The sequence below is a fragment of the Girardinichthys multiradiatus genome, chromosome 2 (assembly GCF_021462225.1).
Source record: "Girardinichthys multiradiatus isolate DD_20200921_A chromosome 2, DD_fGirMul_XY1, whole genome shotgun sequence".
Classification (NCBI taxonomy): domain Eukaryota; kingdom Metazoa; phylum Chordata; class Actinopteri; order Cyprinodontiformes; family Goodeidae; genus Girardinichthys; species Girardinichthys multiradiatus.
In genome coordinates, this window is record NC_061795.1 from 21,189,594 (window position 1) to 21,203,168 (window position 13,575).

The following is a 13,575-nucleotide window of genomic DNA, read 5'->3' on the forward strand; positions in this document are numbered from 1 at the left end:
AAATGTTGTATCCAAGAATATAAATGGAAAGTCAAATGGAAGGAAAATGTGTGTGAGAAGATACAAAAGCAACAATCAGAGAGATTTGTAAGGTATGGACTGGGGTTAGATACAGCATCTGAGGAAAATAAGAGGAGGAAAATAACTGGACTTTTGCTCAGTGGTCCAAAATCCTCTTGTAAAATAAAATGAACTTTTACATTTAATTTGGAAGAAAATTGTAGAGTCTGTAGGAAGAGTGGTGCAGCACAGAATCTATGTTGCCTGAGGTCCAGTTCGAAATTTCTTCAGTTAGTGAAGTGATGATTTTGGGAGCCGTGCCATCTGCTGGTGTTGGTCAACTGTGTTTTGTAAAGTCCAAAGTCATTGCAGTCATGTACCAGGAAATCTTAGACAATCTCATTCGTCCTGCTGCTGTCAATCCTTTTTCAGATACAGATTTTATAATCCAACAGCACCTGGCACCTGCCCATACTTCCAAAAGTACTAATACCTGCTTTAATGACCATGGTATCACTGTGATTTACTGCCCAGCAAAATCTCCTGACCTAAACCCTATAGAGAATCTATAGAGTATTGTCAACATGAAGATGAGAGACACCAGAGCCATCTTACCAACCTGGGATGCCCTTACACCTCAGCAGTGCCACAGGCAGAACACTAACAGAGTAAAGGAATCCTGACCAAGGATTGAGTGCATATAAACTATGTCAATACTTTGTGCATATTCTGCACAGAGTATTGGATTATATTTCTTTATGAAAAATCAATTTTTATAGGTCTTATATGAACTTCTGGTTTTCACTGTCTGTAAGCCATGATAATCAAAATTAAAAAATAAACTCCAGAAACTATGTAATGACTGTTTTGAATGACTAGCTAAAATAATATCGTTCTTTTCATGACATTCTAATTTATTAAATTGCACATGTATTTCCTAGATCTTGTAGTAAGAAGACTATAGAAACATGTTGCATTGTAGGGAAAAAATGCAATATGCAACATTGCAGAAGAACCCTAACAATGTTTTGTTCATGTTATTGCCAATCAGCTATTAGTGGGCAGTCACGAGCATATACTTTCATCCAATTAGAACATGATCAACAATCTCAACACCTCCTTCTTTACTTTGCACAGTTATATCAACCAATAGAATAGCTTCTTTCGTGAGACTGATATTCAGAAGGACCAATAGGAGGCGTCCTCTGGAAGCCTTCATTCCTGCCCCTCGACTGAAAGCCACAGAGTTTCTTGATGGCGATAGAAAGAAATGGTAAGTGGGAAGTTGAGAACATATTTTCGAAGAAATAATGGTTCAAACTAAGCTTTCACCTGATTTGTGTGCCATCTGTGTCTTTGCAGCCCTAACACAGTGTTTCAGCGGGGTTGTCACAGTTAAATTTGACGTAAAATGACAGCTTGAGATCGACAATGTTTTTTCCTTTCGTTGCGACGCTCGTTGATAATAAGAAACCCATCCGACAGCTGTTTTGCCAAATAAAGCAAACAATTTAATTGACAAAAGTTTTCGTAACCCGAGTGAAAATGTGATGTGGATATTTGTCGATGGTTTCGTGTCATTCATTTTGAACGCAGCAGAGGTTGCGTCATGTCTCAACTTGTTGACATTCTTTTGTTTACAGCTGAGACCCGACAGGCTCCGGGTCTCAGCAGATGTGCATTACTTCTGCCTTTATATAAAGAGGACCCTGCAGGCCTCTCGTTCACCTCGTCATTTTCAACATTTTAACACGTCTGAAGCGTTTAATTAACAGCATGCTATCAATGAGTCCGCGGTTATGAAAGCGAAGCCTCGGGTTTTCCTCTACGGGGAGCAAAAAAGCTCGTCCTTTACTTCTTTGAGAGCTGATTCATTTTAGCGTAAACGGCATTTTTTGTATTAAAGGCGATTTTATTTTAGCTCCATGCTAATAAAGAAGCCTCCTTGTTTATAGCTTATAAAACATCGCACATTGTCACCAGTAGCGTTGTCTTTGTTCTGCTTTCGAGCTTCAAAGTTTTGTTTAACCGTTTTTAAGACGACATTCTGTTATTTAACTCTTATGCTGCGTAGTCATGAATGAATGAGCTCTGATGCGCATGCGTCAAACCCCCTCTAAGTTTATAAACAAGGCCTCCACGCAGCGAGTCACATGACCAGATAGAGACAAAGAATGCCCACACTTTCCTTGATATTCATGAATAAAATGACATTCGTGGCTTCAGACAGTGGAGATTTGTTTTTCTTGCCAAACCCAAACATCCTTGATATCTGATGTGTACTTTGTAATGTATAAATGTAAAACATATTTCTCACAGAAAAACACACTTGGATACAATTATAAACTCAGAATCAGAAAAGCTTTATTGCCAAGTACGTTTTTGGACATACAAGGAATTTGTTTTGGCATAGTCGGTGCAATACAATACAAATTAAACAGTATAAACATATCTACAATATAATATAAATATATGTGCCCAGTTTTAAAGGAATAAGAGTAAATATAGAGCAGTATTGGGTGCGAGAGCGGTACAACAGTGCAGATGATCAGTGTGTAAGTATGGCAGTGCGAGTAAAGTAGGAGTCCAAGCTGAGCGTTAATGTAACGCATAGAGTTGCAAGTTACAAGTGTCCTGCATTTGATTATATTTGATAGAGATGCCACAATGAGAATTTTGTGGCCAATTTCCAATGGAACAATATATAACAATAGTATTTGAAATGTTCCCTCTAGCCTTCCTGTCATGACCAACTATTTTAGTTTTAATGAGATTTTTAAAACAAAGTTTTAACAAACTACAACAAAATAGTTGTAGAGTTGACATTTTAAACAGCGTGTTAGTATCAACGAAACCACATTCTGCATGTGTATTCCCTTCAGAATCTAGATCCTTACTTTAATATTGAGCTTTTCCAAAAGTTCCTAATATTCCTAATGTTCCTAATATTTTCAAATCCAGTTCTCAAACTGTTCAAACTGAACAAGTTTGCTGTACTCTGTTTAGCTTTTCTGTTATCAGCTAATAGGCTTGCTCTCTCTTGCGCTCTCACAGCCTGAATAAAACACATGCAAAAAAATACAATTCGTAAAAGAAAACTTACATCTCTATACTTCTTCTACCCTTCATCTGAATGCGGCCTCACTGATGAAAATCTGATTTCTGACTTTCCGACCGACTACTTACCCTTCCAGACCAGTAATTCTAATTCAAGGGACCAGCTAATTTCATATCTCGTTACACGGAATACAAACTGGCCCAAATTCAGTTCAAAGAAACCTAATATTTGTAAAATTCAGAACTTTGATTTTAATTCATTTAAAATTATAATAAAATACACTCAGTTTCAGCTGATTATTTCTTGACAATTATTAAAACATTTTTTGCGACGGAAATCCAGCTGATTACATCCATTGATTTTAATTATATGTTGTTGTTTTTTTTCTAAACCAGCTGATGTTGCTAAAGATGGAAGCTAAGTAAGCTACTTCACAATCTATGTTGGAAAAAAAAAAAAAGAGCAAAATACACATATTGAGAATGGACGAGTCCTTTGATCCACTCAAGTGTAACGAGGACCTGCCTTCCTCACCTGGCTGCAACATGGAATATGGTGAAATGCTAACCCAGCAAGATGTTTGTTATTTGCTATATTCTTTATGCCATATTTGGGCTGAATTGTATTGTAATGTTTCTTCAGATGACATGCCTGAACTGCAGGAAGTGGAGGAAGACCAGAGGTCTCAGGGCTTATTTCAGGTTGGAGCCGTGTCCCACCAGGAGCTCAGCTGCTCCCCCAACACCAATTGGCTCACCCAGTTAGCCAACATCGCAACCAGTCCCCAGAGCCCCCTGCTAAAGGACGTGCCACACAAGAGGTTCATCAAAATTTGCACTGACTTGAAACTCAGCCAAGGGAAAGGAATACATTAAGACTACTTAAGCTACTATCAGACTGACACTAGTAACAATACTCTAGTACACCTGTGGGGAGGTTTTCACAAAGCAGGATTGGCAAGTTACTAGTGTTGCTAAGAGGAGTTCATGGGAAATATCCATGTATCTGTATTAATTTTAGCTGCCGTTCTGTTGAGATCATCAATATCTAGAGCTGCAAAAAATAAAGATATTTAGTTTTAGCTGTTTCCAGATTAAAGTACCACTTTAAAACTATACAGTGTCACTTGCACAGCATGTGCATGCCCAACTTAATTTTGGTATCGTGTTTAAAATGGCACTGCAACTGTATATTGACCATGAAAAACATTTACCTTTATTGCAATATCCCTTCCAGATCATCTCCAGTTCACATCTTTGGGAACAGTAACAGTTTACATTCCTATGCCCGGCCTCCATTAGCCAGTAGCGCACCCAGCCCTTTCAGAGGCCACCTCAGGGAGCGCAGGCGTGTGAGGGTAACCTTCACTCTCCAACTAAACCTCTACAGGATCATTTCCTGTTAAACTGTATTATCAGGCTGTTTATTTATTCCTGTCAATAACAGAAAAATACTTCTTACCTACAACAGGCCAGCAGTGAATCAGAGTCTGGGGTTTTCTCCATGTCCTCGTCGTTTTCTGATGATGAAGACATGGCATGGTCTCATTCTTGGCCATCCACAGCCTGGCACTGCTTCCTAAAAGGTAAATGCCTTACACAAATATTCGTACTCGTTTTGTTTTAACATTATATCATGTTACAACCACAAACTCCAATGAATTTTATTGGGACTTCCTTTGGTAGACCAACACAAATAAGCATATATTTCTGGAGTGGAAGAAAATATGTAGTACATTTAATACATAGTATAACAGTTGATTTACAAATAAAAATCAGAAAAATATGGTGTTCAAATACAAATGGATGGCAGAAGTTTTTGATTTTTAATTTGTGGAAAGTATTGTAATTTTAAAATGAAAATACAGCACACTGAAGGTTGAGGTTATAACGTGACAAAGTATGAGCTATAAAGCATTTGTGTGCACTATAATAAACTTAAAAATCACCATAATAAACTTAAACAAGTCATTTCATTCAAGAAAACACACGGTTTGATCACAATTATGTCTGACACTTTATTTTAATAGATGTGTAATTAAAGAATGTATAAAAACCACCACTGAGGCAAAGCTTTGCACTCTGATTTAACAACAGCCAGGGTTCTGGAGTGTTTTGAGAAGGAGCAGATTTGTAAAGCAGTTCTAACCTCTGGTGGTCAACCAGCTGTACTGCATCCTTTTTCATGCATCGTGTTTGCTGTGTTTTACTCACCAGCCTATTCATCTTGTTGCATTGTTGTGCTGATAATTCAGGAACTCGCCTGCGCTTCCATCGAGGTCCTAACGTAGAATGGCAGGAAGCTGATGAACTGGGGGATTCAGATGATGACTCTGATGATGAAAACATATCACAGTCCTCATTCTCAACCAAAGTAAGAATTTGCAGATCTCGAGACTTGAGAAATAGTTGAGTTTTCTAACTTTTCCTGAACTAGCCACAAGGTGGCAGAGAGGTTGCCAGGAAAATTGCAACAGTCCAGTAAATGAAACGTAAATGATTTGCATTGATGGTCCCTTGACATAAAACAGAAACAGATGGTTCAGGAAATAAGACACCAAGCTGTTTCTAGACCAGCTGCACACAGACTGTGATTTCAGTTTGCCCATTTTGTTGGTAAATAACAGTCCTATTGACTTTTTGCTTCATTTACAGAGATTTGGTTCAGATGGACTTAAACTAGTAAACCATGAAGATACAATATCCTTTGGTCAGGCTGCTCTCAAACTGACCTTTGATCCCGGCTCCCCAGAAAAAGGCCTCCTCACAGCAGAGTGCAGATTGGATCACCCGTTTTTCGTCAAGAACAAAGGTACCATTGAATTTTTTCTTTCAAGCAGTGTGGATATATTTGTTAGTAGGCAATAAAGGTGAATTTTAATTCCAGTCATGCATAATCCATTGTCTTTATCACATTGCAGACGTATTAATACACCTTTAATAGTTTCACATTTTGTCACAGACGTCTGTGTATTTCATTGGGATTTCATGTAAAACATCAACACAAAACAGCAATCTTTTTAAATTTCAAATTCTGAAAAAGAGTGGTGTCCATTTGTTTTCAGCCCAGTTTACTCCGATACACTTAAATAAAATCCAGTTCAGCCAAATGTCTGCGGGAATATTTGGTAGGTTTTGCTATTTCAGATATCATGCAGTTAAGCTGTTCTTGCCGGTAATATATTTGGGCATATAAATTAACTTTCTTTGGCTTTTATAACTATACCTGATAGAGATTTTAGTAGCTGTGATGCTAAAGCACAAGTAGTGGTGGGAACATTCTGATATTGGAAATGAAAGATAAAAATGAGGAAACTGTGAGTTAACCTAACTCAGTATTATCATCACAATATTCAACAATTCTGCATCTCTAGCTTAAATCAAAGCCCCTTCAAAGTCTAGACCTACAGCTATTAGAGAATCTGTGGCAAGACTTGATAATTTCTGTTCACAGATACTCTCTATTGATTCTGATTCAGCTTGAGCTGTTTGACAAAGAAGAATGGCCCTTAGGCTCTAGATTTGCAAAGCTGCTAGAAATATACCATTGTAAGAATTTGCAGCTGAAGCTGCAGTGAGAGTACTGTACCGGGGGGACTGCATACATATGCACACCACACTTTTCAGATTTGTATTTGTTAAAAAAAACATACATGTAAACACGTATGCTTTGCCCTACACAGTAATACACTTCCTTCTGTTTGTGTATAACATAGAATATGTTAAAGTTTATGGTTGTAACTTCAAAAAAAGTATTTAAAGTTAAAGTGATATGAGTGCTATTACATTGCAATGATATCTGACCAATCACCATTTGCTTACTGCAGACTGCTGACTTGTGTGGGTTTTGCTTTTTGAAAGGGCTTTAAGTTTCTGCCTATTTGTAAGATGTCATCTTTTTCTGTCAGGGTGGTCTTCCTTTTATCCCAGCCTTACTGTGGTGCATCATGGGATTCCTTGCTATGAGATGCAGCTGGGAGATGTGTGCCTGCCACCAAACCACCCAAATGCTATTAACTGTGACGACTCAGTGGTCTTTGACACCTTCAGAAGGTACACACACTGTTTATATTCTTGTTTCCATCTCTGCAATCCAGAGGGTGAGCTGTGATACATCGGTCAGAGGAAGTCTTATCATTAAATATAGCCCTGATGTATTTCTGGACATAAATACAGGTGCTGGTCATAAAATTAGAATATCATGAAAAAAAAATTGATTTATTTCAGTAATTCCATTCAAAAAGCGAGACTTGTATATTATATTTATTCTTTACACAGAGACTGATATAATCCAAAGGTTTATTTCTTTTACTTTTGATTAATATAACTGGAGAGCTAATGAAAAGCCCAAATTCAAAATCTCAGAAAATTGGAATATTAATTAAGACCAATAATAAAAAAAGGATTTTTAGAAATGTTGGTCTCTGAAAAATATCAACATGAAAAGTATGAGCATGTACAGTGTAAGAATTATGATTATTGATTCATTAATATTTATCAAGAATTATAATTTAAAATCATAATTTGATTTTTTTTTATTTCTTAACAAAAAAAATCATTACTTACGAATCAAAATCAGAGATGTTCTCTGGTGTTGTAATTATGGCTCAAAGCTCTTGATAATTACAATTATTAAATTCTTAGTAATAATTGATAACTCTTACTAGTCACTGTTTAATCAACCGCTTCACCGAAGGTGGGGAAACTTTGACCTTTTTTTGACAGACAAATCACTCTTCCTCAAAACATACACAAACACTTTCTCTTTATCTACATTAATATTTATTAAATCAACAGCCCTGATACACCTCGCTTTTCCTATTCAATAATCCTCACCTAATCAAGCATGCAAACATTCTACACAAAAAGGGGGTAAAATAACGAACTAAACAAGGTAAAACAACATTGAGTGTGTATGAAAGTCAAACCAGCAGTTATGGCAAAAAAAGAGAAAATATGCTTAGGGAGCGGCATCCACCAGGCTGCAGTCATAAAACCCCCAAAGTTGGAGCTCAGTGAAACACAAAGGGTCATAAAACGTTTAGGCGGCAATCAGTGGAAAAACACTAAGAGTGAAGACAAAGGAATAGTGAGTATTCCACCATGAGGTTCTAGTAGTCCAACTTTAAGTTCACCTGAGTCTGTGCTCAGGTGTTCAAACACAGTGAGACAAGCACAGCTTCAAAGCACGGCAGCTTTCAGAGTCCAACAGCAATCAAAGTTTCACTAAGACATTTCATGCACATACAACTCAGAACACATTAGACTATAAGTGGCGATTCTAAATCGCTCTAAAATCCTACTCTATCCTGCCCAAGCTATTTCTAATAGAAATAAAAACAAAACTGGACTACTTGGCGTCGTCTTCTCTGGGGGAGGGGGGGTTGTTACGCGTCCATAACGAACTCAAAGACGGCCGGCCTTCCTCCCTTGGCAAAATGGGAAAAATATGACGGACCGTCAGCAGTCGACTGGAACAAAAACAAAGAGGAAAATTTTGTCTCCTTGGAAAACCTCCGTGGGTTTTTCTTGGGTTACATGTTCAATCCACGTCTTCGATCGGTAAAGTAAAACTTGCAAGTCTTCCTATCCTTGCAAGCTTAACTCGTTGAGTTACTCATGAGTTTTGGCCAGTGGGGAAAATTAATGAAAACCTATCTGAGTTTCTTCTCCAGAAGGATGTGCCTCCGTTGCGTGGTAACCGCGTCTCGGTTTCCAGTGGGAGAAAAGCAAAGGTGGGGCGCCTCCGATGTCCTTATATAGTCCACTGTGACATCAGAGCTGCGACGCCCCTTCCTATCAGCTGCAATTCCTGCTGGGAGTTGTGGTAGCAGACCATACTGGGGTATATAGTAGTAGATGACACTGGGAGATATAGTAGCGAACAAATGGTCCAACAACAGCACTCAATACTTAGTTGGGGCTCCGTTTGCCTGGATTACTGCAGCAACTGCCCAGGTTGCTCTGATAGTCACCTTCAGCTCTTCTGAATTGTTGGGTCTGACGTATTGCATCTTCCTCTTCACAATATCCCATAGATTTTTTATGGGGTTAAGGTCAGGCCAGTTTGCTGGCCAATTAAGAAGAGGGATACCATGGTCCTTAAACCAGGTACTGGTAGCTTTGGCACTGTGTGCAGGCCCCATTCCGGTAGGAAAATAAAATCTGCTTCTCCATAAAGTTGGTCAGCAGCAAGAAGCATGAAGTGCTCTAAAACGTCCTGGTAGACAGCTGCGTTGACCTTGGACCTCAGAAAACACAGTGGACCAACACCAGCAGATGACATGGCACCACAAACCATCACTGACTGTGGAAACTTTACACTGGACCTCAAGCAACATGGATTCTGTGCCTCTCCTCTCTCCCTCCAGACTCTGGGACCTTGATTTCTAAACGAAATGCTAAATTTATTCTCATCAGAGAACATAACTTTGGACCACTCAGCAGCAGCCCAGTCCTTTTTGTCTTTAGCCCGGGCAAGGCGCTTCTGACGCCGTCTCTTGTTCAAGAGTGGCTTGACACAAGGAATGCGACAGCTGAACCCCATGTCTTGCATACGTCTGTGCGTGGTGGTTCTGGAAGCACTGACTCCAGCTGCAGTCCACTCTTTGTGAATCTCCCCCACATTTTTTAAATAGGGTTTGTTTCAAAATTCTTTCCAGGGTGCGGTTATCCCTATTGCTTGTACACGTTTTTCTACCACATCTTTTCCTTCCCTCCACCTCTCTATTAATGTGCTTGGAAACAGAGCTCTGTGAACAGCCAGCCTGTTTAGCAATTACCTTTTGTGGTTTTCCCTCCTTGTGCAAGGTGTCAATGGTCGTCTTCCCCATGATTGTGCAGCCTACAGAGCTAGACTGAGAGACCATTTAAAGGCCTTTGCAGGTGTTTTGAGTTAATTAGCTGATTAGAATGTGGCACCGGGAGTCTTCAATATTGAACCTTTTCACAATATTCAAACTTTCCGAGATACTGAATTTGGGATTTTCATTAGTTGTCAGTTATAATCATCAAAATTAAAAGAATGTACATTTGAAATTCTTCAAATGTATCAGTCTGTGTGTATTGAATGAATATAATATACAAGTTTCACTTTTTGAATGGAATTACTGAAATAGATAAAAAAATGTTCATGATATTCTAATTTTATGACCAGCACCATTATATAGAATTCCAAGCTTGGGGAATGAACTTAATAGGGTTTTATTTTTATTTCTATTGAATTCAACCTAGGTTTTATTTTTTTAAATAACTAAATTTAAAGGTACTTAAACTGCAAAAACTGTTTTGTACACTGGAACAATTGTATTATAGTTTTAAATTAAATACACACAATGCTAAATTGTCTCCCATGGCCTTTTCTGTTGCAGCTATGACTTTACCCCACTAGATTCCTCAGCAGTCTATGTTCTTAGCAGCATGGCCCGTCAGCGCAGAGCCTCCTTATCCAGCGGGGGCGCTGTCAGTCCAGACTGCGATAAGCTGGAGCGCTCCTGCTCCCCACAATCCTCCAGTGGCAAATCCCACCGGAGCCACCACTCAGGGATACCCAGCGGTGCCACGCCTACAAAATGCAAGCGGCCAATGAATGCCTTCATGCTCTTTGCCAAGAAGTACAGAGTGGAGTACACACAGATGTATCCTGGAAAGGACAACAGGTGAACTATAGCCAATCTGGTCTAATTATTTCTTTTTTTTTTTCGTAGAAAAAATTAAACAAGCAATTAGAGAACAACTTTATATCTGAACTAAGTTATTGTATTGCAGTATCACATTCGCATATGGCTTTGATTCAGTATTTGGTTGGTTATTATATTTCGAGTGGGATGGATTCACTTTATTCATGCCAGTATCATATCAGGTCTGTTGAATGGATTTTGAGGGCTCTCGATGCCCTCACCTGATTTACAATTTAGTGGCTGAGATGCTAAAGCTCATGGAGAGTGATGAGGACATTGTGATGGCATGAAAAGAAGAAGGAAATCTGGGTTAATGCCAACTAATATCAATGCAATTTGCACCAGTAATTTTCCAGTTGACCTAATATTGGTGCTGACTTATTACACTGAAAAAATCAGTTAAGTTTTCTGACCATTAGGAGCCATTGTTTTGTTGGTAATGATTCATACCACTAGTATTTTTATTATTTATATATTTTCAAATCTTTTAATTGGCTCTAAAAGAAAGAGAACAATGTTTCTGTGTTCCGATTTTGCTGCCCAGATTCCTAACCCCGAGAGCTCTTGTCCCTCAACTTTCCGATGCATCCCTTTTCCAACACACCTAGATCAAATGATTGGGTATTACCAGCCTCTGCAGAGTTTGAAGAAACTCTGTGGGAGTGTTGGAGCAAGGAATGCAACACAAATTTGCTCAAAGACTGAAGTTGGAGATTAATGACGTAGACACTCTTGAGTTGTACCGTTAAAACGTGACAGAAAAACAGTGAATTGTTAATGGAGAGAAATCTGTTCTTGTTTTTCTTACATGCAAAATAATGGCTTTTTGTTTTAGAGATATTTTAAAGTGTACTGAAGTGTTTTTGTATTGACCCTTTTACAGCTTTATTAATGTCAGCTGTAGACTGACCGATTTAACTAATATATCAGCATTAGGTTTAAATCTTTTGACAAAACCAAAGAATGTTGCTTTATTTGTATTTAGCCTCTTCATTATTTTTGCATTTCTGAAACAAAATACTGGCCAATTCCTTTGCTCAATTTTGCCTTTACTGTTTCTGCTTCAATTCAGGCACCATGTAAAATTATTTACAAGGGCTTTGGTTTTAGATCCTGTTGTTTTTATATTATATCCTTCTCCTTCTGTTTCAACCTCTAAACCCCAGAGCCATCAGTGTCATCTTGGGTGACAAATGGAAGAAGATGAAGAGTGAGGAGAGGAGGATGTACACCATGGAGGCCAAGGCTTTGGCTGAGGAGCAGAAAAGACTCAATCCAGACTGCTGGAAACGGAAACGAACCAACTCAGTAAGAAACACAGCGAAAGGTCATTAAAGTCTGGCAGCGTTTCAAAACGACCTACACACAGAATTCACCTGCATCTCTCGTTCTCCTCTTTCAGGGTTCTCAGCAAACCTAGAAAATCCTCCAGACTCACCGGCTGCTGGTGTTTTAGCTTGGAGACATGTTTAGTCCGACAGACGGCACCTATGCCTCTTAGCTCTCCTGCATCCTTGAGACTCAACTGTGATGCTGGAGTCATACGCTTTTGTAACCTCAACACATTATAGTGACAAAATAGAATTATGAAATGTATACAAAACATGTAATCTAGTCACTAACAGCTGATATATATTTTCATACATGTATACTTTTTAAAGATGTCTTATTCCCTTGAAAAAAGTGTGAAACTTCTCACCTGCTTCAGGTCACTTCTTATTCAGTTGAGAAAAACAAACAAACAAAAAAACATTTGTACAGAAAAAGCCACAAGCATCTGGTAAAACTGTAAAAAAGGGCAATTTTAGAAATCTTTTATAACTGTTTGTATTCATTTTTGTAAAGCATATGCACAGATTGGTAATTCAGTTTGTATCACAGTGTATATTCTACTGCATAATGATGGTTAACAGTTTATATGAATCCCTATCATGCCACCATTCAAGTTTCTGCACTTTATATAAATAATGTAATCTGAATCTATACAGCCATTGTATACAGGTAAAAACAAAACTAGTATCTTAATAGTTAACCATTTGACACAGTCATGGCCCAGCAGCCATGATCTGCTTTCAGGTTGAATTTTGAGTGCTTTGTTCATAATGTAGATGTTTCACTGCAGATTAAGCACAGAATATTCTTGTATTATATTATAAATAATTTTTTTTAAACTTCTCAGCCATGTGTCGGTCTCTTATTTTAGATGTACATTTAACTCCTTAGATTTCCACTGCAATGCTTGTAAACTGGAAGTAAATTGGAAAATTTTGACCCGAACTCTGTGGGCTGAGTGTAGGAAAACATCAAAGGTTTCAACTGAATCATATACCCGCCGGAACCGTGGGGAATCTCAAAGGAAATGTAAATGAGAGAAAATGTTTTAATTGCAGACAATGTTTTCAAGGCAAAATTGTGTTTTTCCTGGGAAAAAGTCTCCTTTGATGTGTAAAATTGCAAATCTCTAAATGTTGCTTCCCAAGCCTTAAAGACCAGAAGACAAGAGGTCGCAGCGGGACAAAAGTCTCGAAAATAAAGGCGCAGACAAGTTTGTGAGAGGAAAACAACAAAAAGAAGTAATCACATCTCATCTGACTTGTTCCATAATATATTTAAAACATCTAATAAACAAAGCAATATAAAGTAGACATGAACAATTTAAGGCAGTATTATCAACAATTTAGAGACAATTTAAAATGAAGCTTTGTTTAGGAGCATATTTTTACATTAGAATTTACTAAAAGTTAAATAGAAATTTTAGATTAAGACTATTTGAAAATAAGTCAAACCACAGCGCCGCGAAACATGTTTTCTCCGTCTTTATGCTTATTTGTCACACCAA

The 13,575-nt window shown here is 38.1% G+C and overlaps 1 protein-coding gene across 1 annotated transcript; it reads left to right on the plus strand.

Annotated features, from left to right (window-relative positions):
* Positions 1–1,156: 1,156 nt before the first annotated feature.
* Positions 1,157–12,914, plus strand: hbp1 (HMG-box transcription factor 1). The gene is made up of 11 exons (XM_047386578.1): positions 1,157–1,273; positions 3,454–3,613; positions 3,701–3,878; positions 4,295–4,415; positions 4,529–4,643; positions 5,313–5,431; positions 5,713–5,869; positions 6,966–7,110; positions 10,428–10,715; positions 11,903–12,044; positions 12,139–12,914. The coding sequence occupies exons 2-11, from the start codon at positions 3,499–3,501 to the stop codon at positions 12,154–12,156; spliced, it is 1,398 nt and encodes a 465-aa protein (XP_047242534.1). The 5' UTR covers positions 1,157–1,273; positions 3,454–3,498; the 3' UTR covers positions 12,157–12,914.
* Positions 12,915–13,575: the final 661 nt, after the last annotated feature.